The following is an 18,479-nucleotide window of genomic DNA, read 5'->3' on the forward strand; positions in this document are numbered from 1 at the left end:
TCTCTCTGGTCTGCATCCCCTTAACAATTATGTGTATTGAGCTGTAGGTATTGTATAGTACCCATTCTGCAATCTGTTAATACAAATTTCAATCAATCTAACTATATTCCAACGCAACATCCAACTGCTTGACCTTACTCCTAGAACCCACCTCACCCCTGCCCACTTTGACAACCTAGGATGGCTTAGAGTAGACGACAGAGTACAGCAACTTGCAATGGGCCTGGTCTACAAGATACACTACACGACCAAGGTACCCATGTACATGTCAAAATACTTCCCAAAGACCAGTGATGAATACCATGACCACAGCACCAGAGGGAGCTCCACAAATCATGTTAAACCCAGATTCGGCTCAAACAAGGGACTAAACACGTTTCGCAATTATGCCACATCAATGTGGAACGCCCTACCCAAAGCTGTAAAGGAATGTGAATCACTACCCACTTTCAAAGAACACCTACGGGAGACTGCAATTCGAAACTGGCCCCTGTAAATGTCCTAACACAACCCCCTCCAATGTACAGTAAATGACCAAGTATGGTTTTGTCAATATTCCAATGTACAGTTTTGCTTGTGCAGTGTCCCCCACCCATCCTAGGTTGTCACAAGACGAAAGTCTTTCTCTGGTCTGCATCCCCTTAACAATTGTATGTATTGAGCTGTACTGTACCCATTCTGCAATCTGTTAATAAAGTTTTCAATCAATCAATCAATCAAAACAAACTTTCTCACGCTTCCACTGTTGTCTTCCTGCAACAACTCAAGCCTCACAGGATTTCTGAGTGTGATTCATGTTTCAGCACTTTTAGGCTACATTATATAAATATCTTACCCAGGGAAGATTGGAGGACAAATTATACATTTCAAGTGAAACCCCTTTTATTTTATTTACAAAATGTACACATGACTTTTTTGTGTAGCATCCTTTTTGTGTACAACACTGGCTGCGTTTACATGGACAGTTTATTCCCCTTTTCATTCGGAATTAACGTTAAATCCTATTTAAAGTTATCATGTAAACATCTGAAAATACTTAATTCCGAATGAAAATGGCCATTCCGAAATAAAATCCATTCCGATGTAAGTGGCCGGTTTATTCCGTTTATCATTCCGAATTAAAGCTTTTTCTCTCCATGTACCCAGCTTTTCACGCATTTTTCGGAATTAGTTCCCCCCGGTCTTTCTGCGCATGATCGCGCAATCCCGCCATAGGCTACACACAAGTTACATACAAGATGGCGGACAGGAGCAAGCGATGGTCGAGGGCTGAAACTATTTATTTAATAACTGCTATGGAGGACTTAAGAATTATAGAACGTTCAGATGGGAGGAAGTATAAGAATGCGGAATTACTAAGGACGGTTTCAGCCAAACTGAACGAGGTCGGCTATGTGAACAGGGACGTCCATCAGGTCCAAAATAAATGGAAACAGCTCAAGCAAGAATATAACAAGGCGAAAGCCAAAAATAAAACCAGTGGTTCCGACCCCTCCAACTGGCCTTTTTTTGATGAGATGGACCGGGTGATGGGAGGAAGACCAATGGCCACCGCAGACGAACACGGTGTAGACTGTGACTTCGGGGAAGAAGGGGAGACGGAGACGGCGAACTACGAGTCAGGTTAGCCAACCCTTGTCTGTTTGCATCTATATTAGCTAGCTAGCTAACATTAGCCACTAATATTTCCGACTACTACTAGCATCTTGTTGACGTCTTTTGCCGTTGTAACGTTAGCAACCCACAACCGGACAATACTTTGTGCTTGCTTAACGTTGCCCCTGTTAATTTTGGCATAAAAGCGTAACACTACGTTGCATGTTTACAATGGTTGAAGGCTACTAGCTAGTACTTTAGAGCATCTAATGTTACTACTACCACCACTGCAACTAGCCTAGCTAGTGTTACAGCTATTGTCATCATAGCCTACTAGCTAGTACTACTACTCACTTCCAACGTGTGTGTGTGTGTGTGAGCGAGATAAATAGCTAGCTATGTATCTTGAGTTTTGGGAGATGGAGAGCCAGCCCGGATACAAAAAGATCCACTCCTTGTGTTTCAGATGATGTACATAACGTTAGTTCGGTGAGTGTGGAAGACTCGGACCAAACGGATGTGGAGAGACCTGGTTCATCCCTGGCTGGAGATGATGGAGATCTTGGTGATGCTGCGAGTGTTCCTGATGCTACCAACACTCTGCCTATAAGTATGTTTTAATCATTTTGAACAAATGGTGTGTGTGCGTGGGTGGAAAGAAATGGAATTACTGTGCTGCTTACCTTGATCACAGCAGCTTGCTTAATTTAAAACCATAGGATTAGTATTTTTCTAACCTAGTTAAGTACTAACCTAGGATTAGATAGATTATACACTGTAATATATAAGAATGTACTGCCAACTGAGTAAAAACAATGCTTTGTATAGGAAAGAAGACACCCAAAGCCAAATCTGGGTACCAGAAAACTCTACAGACCTGGTCCGCAGAACAAAAATTAATGATGGAGGAAATGCAGGTCAGGGAGCACCAGTGGGCGGAGCAGCAACAGGAACGCAGAGACCAGCGAGAACAACAGCGAGATGTACAGGAGGAGAACCTTATTACAAGAATAATGGAGCAAAATACAAGGTCCACTGAAAGACTTGTAGGTATGATGTTCGAAGGCCTCAGGACACTCCTACCTCCCGCACAGCCAGTTCCACCTCCCCCCCAGTACCATTATCCTCAGTACTATCCAGTCCCACACCAGCAACCCCACAACACTGTGTACAACACTTTTGTGTACAACACTGTCTATGTCTCAAATTCTCATTTTGGCGCAGTCCTCCAGTTCAGAGGAGCGAAGATCCTCCCCCACTGAACCAAGCCATTCTGAATTTTGGTCCCCTGTGATGGAAGCAGAATTATTTGCATAATGATATGCGTACCTCCACCCATTCTGTGGTTTAGTTCCACCACTCACGCTCAACCATTATTTAGTGCAGACCGCAAGCTAATAGAGAACTATATAAAACGGGTGGGAAGGTAATGGGACTGGGAGGAGGCTCTCCCTCTCTCGTATTACAGTACTCGCTTGTATCACCGTCAACCTGTTGCAAAATATCATAGCGCACGCTCCCACACGTATTCTGATCCGTGCAATATTATATTATTCACAGGGGTATATATTGTCATTTGAAACAAGTTACCAATGCATTGTACCGTGGGATTATGCCCCCCCGCAGCGAAATTAATTAGTCCCTCTCCATCAAAAGGTATCTGCCAGTGCATTGCAGCGCAGACTGTGGGTCAGTCACTCAAAGCGCATTGCGAGTATGGGCGGAGCCCAGCCAAAAACAGCTTGGAATCTTGAAGGGCAGAAAATGCTGCTCTACAGTACTGTATTAGAAATACAAAATGAATAAAAACTATTATAACTTACAAATATGTTCCATACTCACAGGAATTGTGTAAAATTGCCCAAATAGTGAAAGAAATAGTAAGATAGTTCCCCTTTAAATGTCAAATAAAATGAAATAAAATAAAATCCACAAAAATGGTTGCTTTAATTACAGCAAAAAAGGACATAAAAAAAGTCTACCAAATATAATCTGGGCAGTGATTAGTAAATGTACTGCATGAACATCGACATTCAAACTAGAGTTGAAATACAATTTCCAAGAACGATCTAATCCCACATAGTTTTCCACAACACATCAAGATCTTAATGAAACATCACAATTTTTTTATAAATTTTTTTTAATTGTTACCACAGGCAAAAACGTTCATTTTTAATAAAAAAGAAAAGAAAAAAAAGTTTATATATTTTCTTTATGAGTCTATTCATTTTGTTTAAACCGATTAAAAACTGATGAGTTATATTCATTAAAGAAAGTTGATTTATGCAAATATAATGACAATAAAGTACAATAAAATACAATCTAATCTATCTAATCTAATTCAATAGTGGATTGCCCAATCCCCATCACCCGGGCAGTGATCGCACACAATTTAAAGAGAAAATTAAACAAAGCAGTTATGCATTAAAAACACCTGTGGGGAACTGAACTCACGCATGCATCAACAGAACACTGCAGACTGCATTCAAAGAATGCCTGTGGGTCAAATAGTTATCTTGTCTTATCATTTGTGGCGCTTGGCTCCGGTCTGCAAAGAAACCAGAAGATTTTGGGTTAAATGAGCAAAAATAAGAAACCACATGATTTATGTTGAAAGGGAGAAGTAGGCGACTAACGTTGGAGTGGGACGAGCCGCGGGAGAGTCTTCAAGTTCAAGTTCTTCTTCCTCCTCTGCAACAAGCACAGCACACAGTTTTATAAGCACTGGACTCGTGTCAAAGTGTGTAGAAAGTTCAAAATTCAAGATGGTCCTACTCAGGCAACCAGCCCTGAAGACACCAAGGGTTAAATAGGATGACAGACTCCCCAGGTTTTCCACAGGATCCACAGCCTGTGGATCCATCTCTCCGGCCCCTGCAGCCTTCACCACCTTTTCGAACGCCTTTCTCACCGCGGACCACATTCTCGTGAAGAAACACCCCATTCTGGTGAATAAAAAGTCAGACTTTATCTCCCGTTCCCCAGATTTCATAATGAAACATATTGATGCCATGGCATTTTATCTTTCCTGTCTATGGCATTTTTTAAGACCTCTGACAGATGGATTTAAGACATTTTAAGACAAATTAAGGCCTTAATAGTTGATAAACACATTTACAAAAATCCCTTTTTCGTGATATTTGGCGCCTCCGATTGGCTCAATTTTGTTTCAATCTGTATGCATCTACAAATCATATTATACCAGGTAGCCAATTCCGTCAGACTGCGAATCAAATTGACGGAAATCCGTTGGAGACAGAAGGCTTTAATGCCTGTATGCCAAATATTCCAAGTCAGCCACATCACCAACAATAAAATACCTTTCTGAAGGGGCAAGCCTCGCCGACCTGCGTGGTACTTCCTCCACTTCCTCCACTTCCGGATCAGAATCCGGTTCCTCCACTTCCGGATCAGGATCAGGCAGGATCCTCCACAACAGAGCCCACAGAGCCCCCATTCTGGTGAATAAAAAGTCAGACTTTATCTCCCGTTCCCCAGATTTCATAATGAAACATAAGATACCATGGCATTTTATCTTTCCTGTCTATGGCATTTTTTAAGACCTCTGACAGATGGATTTAAGACATTTTAAGACAAATTAAGGCCTTAATAGTTGATAAACACATTTACAAAAATCCCTTTTTCGTGATATTTGGCGCCTCCGATTGGCTCAATTTTGTTTCAATCTGTATGCATCTACAAATCATATTATACCAGGTAGCCAATTCCGTCAGACTGCGAATCAAATTGACGGAAATCCGTTGGAGACAGAAGGCTTTAATGCCTGTATGCCAAATATTCCAAGTCAGCCACATCACCAACAATAAAATACCTGGGTGGACCGGCAATCCTCGCCGACCTGCGTGGTAGTGCAGCAGTATACTGTGCAGCCTGTGGAGCCACCGCTCCGGCCCCTGCAGCCTGTGCAGCCTGTGGAGCCACCGCTCCGGCCCCTGCAGCCTGTGCAGCCTGTGGAGCCACCGCTCCGGCCCCTGCAGCCTGTGCAGCCTGTGGAGCCACCGGTCCGGCCCCTGCAGCCTGCAGCCTTCCTTATCTCGGACCACATCTTTGAGAGGAAACACCCCATTCTGGTGAATAAAAAGTCAGACTTTATCTCCCGTTCCCCAGATTTCATAATGAAACATAAGATACCATGGCATTTTATCTTTCCTGTCTATGGCATTTTTTAAGACCTCTGACAGATGGATTTAAGACATTTTAAGACAAATTAAGGCCTTAATAGTTGATAAACACATTTACAAAAATCCCTTTTTCGTGATATTTGGCGCCTCCGATTGGCTCAATTTTGTTTCAATCTGTATGCATCTACAAATCATATTATACCAGGTAGCCAATTCCGTCAGACTGCGAATCAAATTGACGGAAATCCGTTGGAGACAGAAGGCTTTAATGCCTGTATGCCAAATATTCCAAGTCAGCCACATCACCAACAATAAAATACCTTTCTGAAGGGGCAAGCCTCGCCGACCTGCGTGGTACTTCCTCCACTTCCTCCACTTCCGGATCAGAATCCGGTTCCTCCACTTCCGGATCAGGATCAGGCAGGATCCTCCACAACAGAGCCCACAGAGCCCCCATTCTGGTGAATAAAAAGTCAGACTTTATCTCCCGTTCCCCAGATTTCATAATGAAACATAAGATACCATGGCATTTTATCTTTCCTGTCTATGGCATTTTTTAAGACCTCTGACAGATGGATTTAAGACATTTTAAGACAAATTAAGGCCTTAATAGTTGATAAACACATTTACAAAAATCCCTTTTTCGTGATATTTGGCGCCTCCGATTGGCTCAATTTTGTTTCAATCTGTATGCATCTACAAATCATATTATACCAGGTAGCCAATTCCGTCAGACTGCGAATCAAATTGACGGAAATCCGTTGGAGACAGAAGGCTTTAATGCCTGTATGCCAAATATTCCAAGTCAGCCACATCACCAACAATAAAATACCTGGGTGGACCGGCAATCCTCGCCGACCTGCGTGGTAGTGCAGCAGTATACTGTGCAGCCTGTGGAGCCACCGCTCCGGCCCCTGCAGCCTGTGCAGCCTGTGGAGCCACCGCTCCGGCCCCTGCAGCCTGTGCAGCCTGTGGAGCCACCGCTCCGGCCCCTGCAGCCTGTGCAGCCTGTGGAGCCACCGCTCCGGCCCCTGCAGCCTGTGCAGCCTGTGGAGCCACCGGTCCGGCCCCTGCAGCCTGCAGCCTTCCTTATCTCGGACCACATCTTTGAGAGGAAACACCCCATTCTGGTGAATAAAAAGTCAGACTTTATCTCCCGTTCCCCAGATTTCATAATGAAACATAAGATACCATGGCATTTTATCTTTCCTGTCTATGGCATTTTTTAAGACCTCTGACAGATGGATTTAAGACATTTTAAGACAAATTAAGGCCTTAATAGTTGATAAACACATTTACAAAAATCCCTTTTTCGTGATATTTGGCGCCTCCGATTGGCTCAATTTTGTTTCAATCTGTATGCATCTACAAATCATATTATACCAGGTAGCCAATTCCGTCAGACTGCGAATCAAATTGACGGAAATCCGTTGGAGACAGAAGGCTTTAATGCCTGTATGCCAAATATTCCAAGTCAGCCACATCACCAACAATAAAATACCTTTCTGAAGGGGCAAGCCTCGCCGACCTGCGTGGTACTTCCTCCACTTCCTCCACTTCCGGATCAGAATCCGGTTCCTCCACTTCCGGATCAGGATCAGGCAGGATCCTCCACAACAGAGCCCACAGAGCCCCCATTCTGGTGAATAAAAAGTCAGACTTTATCTCCCGTTCCCCAGATTTCATAATGAAACATAAGATACCATGGCATTTTATCTTTCCTGTCTATGGCATTTTTTAAGACCTCTGACAGATGGATTTAAGACATTTTAAGACAAATTAAGGCCTTAATAGTTGATAAACACATTTACAAAAATCCCTTTTTCGTGATATTTGGCGCCTCCGATTGGCTCAATTTTGTTTCAATCTGTATGCATCTACAAATCATATTATACCAGGTAGCCAATTCCGTCAGACTGCGAATCAAATTGACGGAAATCCGTTGGAGACAGAAGGCTTTAATGCCTGTATGCCAAATATTCCAAGTCAGCCACATCACCAACAATAAAATACCTGGGTGGACCGGCAATCCTCGCCGACCTGCGTGGTAGTGCAGCAGTATACTGTGCAGCCTGTGGAGCCACCGCTCCGGCCCCTGCAGCCTGTGCAGCCTGTGGAGCCACCGCTCCGGCCCCTGCAGCCTGTGCAGCCTGTGGAGCCACCGGTCCGGCCCCTGCAGCCTGCAGCCTTCCTTATCTCGGACCACATCTTTGAGAGGAAACACCCCATTCTGGTGAATAAAAAGTCAGACTTTATCTCCCGTTCCCCAGATTTCATAATGAAACATAAGATACCATGGCATTTTATCTTTCCTGTCTATGGCATTTTTTAAGACCTCTGACAGATGGATTTAAGACATTTTAAGACAAATTAAGGCCTTAATAGTTGATAAACACATTTACAAAAATCCCTTTTTCGTGATATTTGGCGCCTCCGATTGGCTCAATTTTGTTTCAATCTGTATGCATCTACAAATCATATTATACCAGGTAGCCAATTCCGTCAGACTGCGAATCAAATTGACGGAAATCCGTTGGAGACAGAAGGCTTTAATGCCTGTATGCCAAATATTCCAAGTCAGCCACATCACCAACAATAAAATACCTTTCTGAAGGGGCAAGCCTCGCCGACCTGCGTGGTACTTCCTCCACTTCCTCCACTTCCGGATCAGAATCCGGTTCCTCCACTTCCGGATCAGGATCAGGCAGGATCCTCCACAACAGAGCCCACAGAGCCCCCATTCTGGTGAATAAAAAGTCAGACTTTATCTCCCGTTCCCCAGATTTCATAATGAAACATAAGATACCATGGCATTTTATCTTTCCTGTCTATGGCATTTTTTAAGACCTCTGACAGATGGATTTAAGACATTTTAAGACAAATTAAGGCCTTAATAGTTGATAAACACATTTACAAAAATCCCTTTTTCGTGATATTTGGCGCCTCCGATTGGCTCAATTTTGTTTCAATCTGTATGCATCTACAAATCATATTATACCAGGTAGCCAATTCCGTCAGACTGCGAATCAAATTGACGGAAATCCGTTGGAGACAGAAGGCTTTAATGCCTGTATGCCAAATATTCCAAGTCAGCCACATCACCAACAATAAAATACCTGGGTGGACCGGCAATCCTCGCCGACCTGCGTGGTGGTGGAGCCTGCACAGGCTCATCCACAGCCTGCTCATCCACAGGATCCACAGCCTGCTCATCCACAGGATCCACAGCCTGCTCATCCACAGGATCCACAGCCTGCTCATCCACAGGATCCACAGCCTGCTCATCCACAGGATCCACAGCCTGTGGATCCATCTCTCCGGCCCCTGCAGCCTTCACCACCTTTTCGAATGCCTTTCTCACCGCGGACCACATTCTCGTGAAGAAACACCCCATTCTGGTGAATAAAAAGTCAGACTTTATCTCCCGTTCCCCAGATTTCATAATGAAACATAAGATGCCATGGCATTTTATCTTTCCTGTCTATGGCATTTTTTAAGACCTCTGACAGATGGATTTAAGACATTTTAAGACAAATTAAGGCCTTAATAGTTGATAAACACATTTAAGACAGACTGTAGACCAGGGGTCGGCAATTAGGTTTGCCCACGGGCCAAATTTTCCCCAAGCCATTGTGTGGCGGGCCAATGATAATGAAAAATGTTTAACTCTGTCAAAATAAACGACATATACATGTTTCCACTGTCTTTTTTCTATTATAAAGTGCCTCTCACACAGTGCATAACACATGAACAGATCAGTCATTTGATTTTAATGCAGGTGCTCACATTATAAATCGAATGTATTATTATTAGTATAACACATGAACAGATCAGTAAGGGTGCATTTGATTTGAAGCACCGACGGCGGGTGTATTATACATCGAATGTTTTATTATTATTATTATTATTATTATTATTATAACACATCAACAGATCAGTAGGGTGCATTTGATTTGAAGCACCACAGCGGGTGTATTATACATCGAATGTACAACTCACCATAATGCAGGCAGACCTGGGCTTATTATTGTTTCTGCTTCCTCCTCAATCCATGCTAATGTTTGAAATATGTCAAATGTCCACTCGCGTTGAATGCCCACCTATGTCCACCCAACTTGAACACAGTTGCTTGCTTCATTGAACCCATTCTGCAATCGGTTAATAAAGTTTTCAATCAATCAATCAATCAATCAATCAGCCTCGTGTTGCCATGTGAACACGCAAGAGACACGTTTTGCGATAAACCTGTATTTTAAATATGACTCCTCGTTTTGTTTGTGTCTTGGAAGTCGTAGTTTCCTCTTCTGGCGCCTGAGTTGGTATTTCCTCTTTGCAAGAAGCTACCTAAAGATGTTTAATTGCATTACTGTTTAATGCCAAATTGTATTTTTCATTTAATTAAAATACCTATAGCGCTGCGCCGTCATTTCAGGAGCTTCTTCAAGCACTATTTTTCTTTAAAGTTAATTGCATTGTTTTTCCATTGTTTTTTATTGCATTACTGTTCACATGCATGTGTGGTGCCGTCAGTCATGACTCGAGTAAAGATAAAGCTTTTAATGATTTACTGAACTGGTGTTTTTATTTCATGGACTTGCGTGTTTCCCATTTCAGCACCAGCGCTGTCCACCTCACTTTAAGCAAGCCTATAGCACAGTACATTGCACTCACCTGTTATTCACTCTCAACATGGATAAAACATAAAGTATGCATATAATAAAAAGAATATATATATATAATATTAATATAATATAAATATAATAATAATAAAAAAAAAGATTAAAATAAAATAAATATCATATTCTCAAAATAAACTGACGGGCCAGAAATTATTGCTGGCGGGCCAATTTCGGCCCGCGGGCCGCCTATTGCCGATCCCTGCTGTAGACTGTCTCAACTTGGGAAGTTTCATGGTGATATCTGTTAGTTAATTATTTTACCCTATTCAACTGTACAGTGAATGGTGTATTGGCGGCCGCCATCTTGAAAATTACCACTTAAGCAAGGTTCGATTTTAGTAGACTTTTAGGCCCCGTTTAGACGGAAACGCTAGCAGGTGAATCCGCAAAAATATTTTTTCGGATGTGCCTTTCGTTTATACGGAAACGGCGTTTTTACGGGGTGAAACCGCAAAAAAGTGAGACTACCTTCCAGGGTGGAATTCCTAGAAACGCAAAAGCTTTGCGCTCTCGTCTAAACTGTTAAAACGTATAAATCTGATAAAACGATGACGAAAGGTTTGTCACGGCTCTGGTCGCGCGTACTGCTTACGTCACAGGTAGCAGGTATGTGCCAGTAGCCGAGACGTAAACAAAGCAAGTATGTCTGACTTATATCAACGGAGATCACCTGAAGGCTACATTGGCAGTACTTTTAACCCTTTCACTGCCACACGACAGAAGGTTACCCCTTTACTATCACACAACCGGCTGTCGTGTGGCAGTGAAAGGGTTAAATACACAAGAATCTGTCCCGCGGCGTGAGTGGACCCACTGTCTGTGAGTGACTCTGCTTTGGTGCAATCACATTCCCCATCCACAGTCTGCAAATCAGAGGCAGAGTAGGGCGGGTCTTCACAGCACGTCATGTGACATATGCGCCAATCGTGTGACAGCGGGTCTCCGTCGTTACAGCGTCGTCTGCACGGAGAATTCCACTCCAAAACGCTCGTCTAAACGTAAAATTAAAAGTGAAACCGCAAGATGACTTTTGCGGTTTCTGTTCACAAAACGCTCGTCTAAACGGGGCCTTAGTATGTTATTTACAAGAATCCATTGGAAAAACCTTTTGTTGCAATTCTTTTGAGGTTAGGTGTTTTTTGTACCCAACGATAACAAATGCATTCGTTTGCTCAATCAAAGGGTTTATTACAGCAACAACACGCTCACAACATTGCATAGCATATTAAACAGAAACGTAGCTCGGCCTAGACATATTCTACGAGGAGCCAGAAGGAAGAGCTAAGACTCACCCACCCCCCGGGGAAAAGTTTGGTCCGTTCGGAGGAAATTCTACCGGGTACATAGACACTTTCGGCAGTAGTTATTTACCAGGCTTTATCTCAGAGATAAAACTGGGAACCAGGTTAGTTGTGAGCCGACTACTGACACCATCTTGTGCGATTTGATTAGATTATTATCTTATCTACCAAACGCCACGTGTGGATGCCGTTGTTCTGCAAAATGCTACTCTTCCTCGAATTCTGCTGCTAGCGCTCCTGCTAAAGTACTAACAAGACATAACACTCACCAGAGACTTCAGAATACCTAACCTGCAATGAAATGTATGCTCACTCAGATTTGAGCGACATAAACTGTGTATACTTTCTGCTAAATGTTCAATTTTAACAGCTTTACACGGTAAAACTTACCTGTGTGAGACTGAGATTGAGAACTGAACAACGCGAGACCGCGAGAATGGAAATCAATTTATATCCGCAGGCACGCGCGCCGACCAATAACGCGAGAGTTCATATTAACGCGAGAGTTGCTGCAGTGCCGGAGACGCCCACCGCGTCTCTACAATTCATAGCCGCATTTCTGCAGACCCCTCTGATTGATTGATTGATTGAAAAGTTTATTAACAGATTGTAGAATGGGTACAGTACAGTACAGCTCAATACATACAATTGAATCTGGGTTTTACATGATTTGTGGAGCTCCCTCTGGTGTTGTGATCGTGGTATTCACTGACCTTTGGGAAGTATTTTGACATGTACATGGGTACCTTGGTTGTGTAGTGTATCTTGTAGACCAGGCCCATTGCAAGTTGCTGTACTCTGTCGTCTACTCTAAGCCATCCTAGGTTGGCAAAGTGTGCAGGGGTGAGGTGGGTTCTAGGAGTCAGGTCAAGCAGTAGTCTGACTAATTTGTTTTGAGATGTTTGTAATTTGGTTTTTAGTGCCTTTGAGGTGCTTTGGTACCATGAGGTGCAAGCATAGTCGTAGTACCCTTGAATGAGTGCTCCTGCCAGAGTCTTCAGGGTATTCTTGTTTACCAGAGAGGAGATCCGGTACAAGAATCGAGTTCGTTGATTGACTTTTTTTATTACATTGGATGCCATTTTGTCACAGGAAAGATTAGCCTCTAGGATGGAACCCAGGTGGTAATTTCATCTTTCCTTGTGACAATATTGTCACCCACTGTAACTGAGAAGCCGTCGGTCTTGCTGAGTTTGTTATTTGAACCGAAGAGAATGGACTCTGTTTTGCCCATGTGTAATGATAGTTTGTTGTCGGCGAGCCATATGCAAATTCTGCCTAGTTCCGAGCTGAGTTTTTCTTTTTTCAACCTGTAAATCTGTGCTCTCCTCTAACTAAGGTTTCAAGAAGCTTGGGAATATTTCGTTTTTGTTATTACAAATGTGTTTGTTTTTATGGTTGAAAATGTTCGAGATAAATAAAGATAGAATAAAATTGTTAGCTAATAATACTCTGCTGGAAACCACACATAAAATGTCTGTGCTCTCAAGACGCTTGGAAATATTTCGTTTGTTATTTTTTGTTATTACAAATGTGTGTGTTTTTATGGCATTCAATTTCAAGGGTACTACGACTATGCTTGCACCTCATGGTACCAAAGCACCTCAAAGGCGCTAAAAACAAGATTACAAACATCACAAAACAAACTGGTCAGACTACTACTTGACCCGACTCCTAGAACCCACCTCACCCCTGCCCACTTTGACAACCTAGGATGGCTTAGAGTAGACGACAGAGTACAGCAACTTGCAATGGGCCTGGTCTACAAGATACACTATACGACTAAGGTACCCATGTACATGTCAAAATACTTACCAAAGGTCAGTGAATACCACGACTACAACACCAGAGGAAGCTCAACAAATCATGTTAAACCCAGATTCGGCTCAAACAAGGGACTAAACACGTTTCGCAATTATGCCACATCAATGTGGAACGCCCTACCGAAAGCTGTACAGGAATGTGAATCCCTACCCACATTCAAAACCGCTCTTAAAGAGCACCTACGGGAGGCTGCAATTCTAAACTGGCCACCGTAAATGTCCAAACCCCCCACCCCCTCCACAGTCTCCTCCCCACCGCATGTATATATATTCTCTCCCCACCGTATGTATATTTCTCTCCCACCCACCCACCCCCTCCAAATGTACAGTCTCCTCACCACTGTATGTATATTTCTCTCCCACCCACCCACCCCCTCCTAATGTACAGTCCCCTCCCCATCATATGTATACTCTGTCAGGACCTATGGGTAACAGTACTGTATATTTGAATACCGTATGTGTCACAAATGTATCATTACTAAATACCTGTATGTCCCTATGCCATAAATGTCATGTATGTTGAGTATGTCATAAATGTCAATATGAATTGAAAATGGGGGACCCTGATGTAAACAAGACAAACGTCTTTCTCTGGTCTGCATCCCCTTAACAATTGTGTGTATTGAGCCGTACTGTATTGTACCCATTCTGCAATCTGTTAAATAAAGTTTTCATTCATTCATTTATTGTTACATTTGTGACAGCAGCTGGTGTTTTGGTCCTTAAGTCAATAGGTCATTTTAAAGTTGTTAAAACACATGACCTCAACATTGATAATCAGATCATCACCCCCTCCATCTAAATGACCACCCCCCCGTTTTCATTAATAATAATACACTTTATTTGTATAGCACCTTTCATACAGAAACTGCAGCTCAAAGTGCTTCACAACTGAAAAAAGACAGGCATAAAATGAGCACATAAAGTGCAGACATATAAAATCAGTTTTTCACATTAGGATCTAACATCCCAACAGGCCACCAATTGTTTATGGTTTGATTCCATTTTAAATAGACAATAGAAAAATTATTGTAAAATAGTGCACAAAGTGCAGACATAAAATCACAGTTTTGCCCCCTCCCCATCTATTGTAATGCACTTTGAGATACGGTATGAACAGCGTTTCATATATATATGTATTATTATTAGGGATGTCCGATATTATCGGCCGACCGATATTATCTGCCGATATCGGCAGTAAAATGTGATATTGGAAAATATCGGTATCGGTTTAAAAAAGTAAAAAAACAATAACAATATTTGTTATATATATATCCAGTGAAATTATTAGTTACCTGAAATTATTCAGTTTTTTGGGGGGGGGGGGGAAACCCTGCATATATCGGTATCGGTTGATATCGGTTGATATCGGTATCGGAAATTAAGAGTTGGACAATATCGGAATATCGGTATCGGTAAAAAAGCCAATATCGAGCATCCCTAATTATTATTATTATTATTATTATTATTTGTATGTTGGGACACCTGATTATGTCATATTGTAGGCCGTTTAACAAAAATAAAATAGATTTCCGTTGTCTTTATACAGTATGTATGAACCATTAATGGGCAATTGTCAAATGTCTCTGTATAAATCACGTTTGTGACTAAGCCATAAAGGTTTACTAGCTTTCAGCATGGCAGTTTAGGCTATGTATAGCTTATTATTAGGCTTTTCAATTTATTTTCTATTCTTGCGAATAGCATTGTGGACAATTTTCTAATGCTCGTATAAGGAACTGTAGTCACGAGAGCTAGCATAGCCCATCCACCGAACGTTGGCATCAACGGCACGACCACAGCACCAACAGGAGCCACTGCAGCACGCAATGTCAGCCTCCACAACCATCAGATTCAGATTCAGATTACTTTATTCACCATATTGTACAGGTACAAATGGAACGTGATTTGACATTTCAGTGCATGATTTTTTTCACAAATAACAACATAATAATAATAATGATAAATAAATAAGTGCAAAACAGGACAGACCAGTGAGACAACAATAAGACAGTAAAGTGCAGTGGTAGGGGACATGGATACAGTGCAGCACAGTTCAAGTCCAGAAGTCCAGCCCTAGCAGCTCGCCATAGAGGGGGGGGGGAGCAGGGGGACACCTGACTCGTTTACCAGGCGAGCTGCTGAGGGGAAGAAACTCAGTCTGTGGCGGGACAATCACAGCGAGGATCCCCACTGATCAACGCCAGCTAGCCAGCCCCAACTAGAACTACAGCTCGCCAGCTACACAAGCCAACGTCAGCCGAGTTCCCCCTATGCAAAATGTGCCAGCCAACGCCAATCAACAAAGATCCCCACTGCAACTGCCGATGGTTATGATAACTAACTAATTGCAGTGAGGATCTTTATTGACCAACGCCAGCTAGCGGGCACACGCTGCCAGAGTAAACTCGGCCAACGTTAGCCCACACAGCTAGCGAACCACAACTCTAGCCAAAGCCAGCTAGCCAACGCCAATCAACAAAGATCCTCACCGCGAATGCCGATGGCCAAAAAAAAAAAAAAAGGAATGTTTTCCCCAAACGCAGTATAGTATCATTTCAAACACTCTAGTACCGTGGTACTATACCAATACCGGTATACCGTGCAACCCTAGTATGTACAGAGTTGTAGTATTACAGTGATACAGGCAGGGGAGGAAACTAACTTTTTGGCTTACCAGCCAACTGGCGAGTATCTGATTTCTTTTACCAGCCAAACAGATTTTTTACCAGCCAAAAAAATATCGCTAATTGTGATAATTACTTCTTTGTATGTCTTCGTCTAAATTGCTTTTCAATCATAGTAATAATCACTAGGGATGCACCGATATGAAAATTGGCCGCCGATACCGATACCGATTGTTCAACTAACACTATCGGCCGATACCGATACCGATATTTGTATATTTGTATATAAGTATTTTTTTTTTTTTTTTTTTTTTTTTTTAATGAAACTACTGTATATTTGTATGTGTATGTTTGTATTTGTAGGCCTCTTTACTTACTTAAAAAAAGGAAACATCAAGAAATATGTTTATGGTATCACTATCTCTCTCCCAGTATCGTCTTGCGGCCTGCAGAGGGATACTATTTTCTCAACCAGAGCTTTCAACCAATGAAATGGAACCATTCTTGCGGCCTGCAGCGGGATACTATTCTCTCAACCAGAGCTTTCAACCAATGCAATGGAACCATTTTGATTGACAGTCGATTCGGCCAATTACGCCACACCGCTAGCACCCACCTCCCGCTTGCCGACCAATCGGCAAGCGTTTATAATTTTTTCTACTTCCGGGCATGCCGCCATTGTTCTGTTTGCGAGAGCAGAACACACTTAACGTAGCTACGTTAGCTGCCCGGCCCGCCGACCGGCGCTCCACGCATGACCAAATGAGACAATGATTTTACTGCAACAAATGTTATAATAAAACAAAGCCTTTCTATACATTTGTCTGGTTGAAAACTTTATTAACAGATTGCAGAATGTGTAGTTGGGTACGGAATGAGCAACGGAATGGAACCGAGCTATGAACGGACTAACGGAGTAATGCCTTGTTTACTGCTATGTTCGGGTAAATAATATGCTTGTTATTGAACGTGTAACACTTCATTTTAACAGCAGATACTTTCTTAAATGCCATCTTCCCGAGAGAGGGTGTTGACGGGGAGTTGTGTTATTAATAGCATTGAACAGCTAACCGAAAGCTAGCGTTAACTATTGTTAAAGGTTTAGCCATAACGTTACCTTGGCTAAAGTTGGGGGTATTCATAATGCAGCAATAATGACTGCAGACCTGCAAGCAAAGTACAGCAAGTTGACAAAGGAGTATTCCAATGCAAATCACATTTTCACCAGTAACGTTAGTCTTGCATCTAATAGCTAATAACGTAGCTACGTTAGCTGCCCGGCCCGCCGACCGGCGCTCCACGCATGACCAAATGAGACATAATGATTTTACTGCAACAAATGTTATAATAAAACAAAGCCTTTCTATACATTTGTCTGGTTGAAAACTTTATTAACAGATTGCAGAATGTGTAGTTGGGTACGGAATGAGCAACGGAATGGAACCGAGCTAATGAACGGACTCGGAGTAATGCCTTGCTGCTATGGGTAATAATAATATGCTGATGTTATTGTCCGTGTAACACTAACTATATAACGCTAATGCCACAAAACGAATGCCTTGTTAATCATAAGTAGTTACTTTGATGCAGTAGATTGTGTGTGTGTGTGGGGGACGGCGGGCGTTGTGCAGGTAGGTCTCGAGTGAACTTTTTTTTTTTGCCTTTTGACGCTACACAAATTGATGGGTATTTATCGGCGACTGCTATCGGCACATTTGAGCTTATCGGCCGATAGGCCGATAGCAGTCAACAAGGCACTTATCGGCCGATACCGATACCCGACCGATATATCGGTGCACCCCTAATAATCACACCGTGTCACTACTCTTTAAAATATGTATTAGCATAAAACATTAATAACCATGTCTCTACTCTTCACAATATTAGCATAAAACATATTAACATGAAAGAGGGATCTATTCTGGACTGGGTTGGGCTGAACTGGGCAGTGAAAGATGCTGGGTTGGACTGGGTTGGGCAGTGAAAGAAAAAAACCGAAGTATGTTGTGAAGTGTATAGATAGATGTGAAATGTATAGATGTAGCAGTACTGTCGGCGGCTAGGTGGTGTAGTGGGCAAGGCACTCGCCACCAGTGTGGAGACGCTAGGATTCGCGTGTTCGAATCCAGCTCTCCACATTGTTTTCAGTTTAGCTGGTCGTCCGCAGTAATACACATTGGCCGTATTACGGGGAGGGAAACTGAAGGGTGGGGATCGGGCGTTGTGAACAAGCGACTCCTACAAGTCGGTTGGTGCGCCTGCGCAGTAGAATCAGGAAGTGTCGGGGGCAGCGTGAGCCTCCCACGAGTTA

At 42.6% G+C, this 18,479-nt stretch overlaps 2 protein-coding genes across 2 annotated transcripts in view; both read right to left on the reverse strand.

Annotated features, from left to right (window-relative positions):
* Window positions 1-4,988: 4,988 nt before the first annotated feature.
* LOC311245232 (uncharacterized protein) lies at window positions 4,989-6,827 on the reverse strand. Its single transcript, XM_084335063.1, has 4 exons — window positions 6,571-6,827; window positions 6,059-6,196; window positions 5,429-5,684; window positions 4,989-5,054 (listed from the first exon to the last, which is right to left on the reverse strand). Exons 2-4 carry the CDS (start codon window positions 6,193-6,195, stop codon window positions 5,013-5,015), a joined length of 435 nt encoding a protein of 144 aa, XP_084191189.1. The 5' UTR covers window position 6,196; window positions 6,571-6,827; the 3' UTR covers window positions 4,989-5,012.
* Window positions 6,827-18,479, reverse strand: part of LOC311245231 (uncharacterized protein) — a 459,760-nt gene continuing 448,107 nt past the window's right edge. Inside the window, exon 5 of the mRNA XM_084335062.1 lies at window positions 6,827-9,133. Within this exon, the coding sequence (XP_084191188.1) occupies window positions 8,800-9,133 (334 nt within the window). The 3' untranslated portion in view covers window positions 6,827-8,799. The remainder of the gene's footprint in view (window positions 9,134-18,479) is intronic.

The sequence above is a fragment of the Notolepis coatsorum genome (assembly GCF_963971535.1).
Source record: "Notolepis coatsorum genome assembly, chromosome: 18".
NCBI lineage: Eukaryota > Metazoa > Chordata > Actinopteri > Aulopiformes > Paralepididae > Notolepis > Notolepis coatsorum.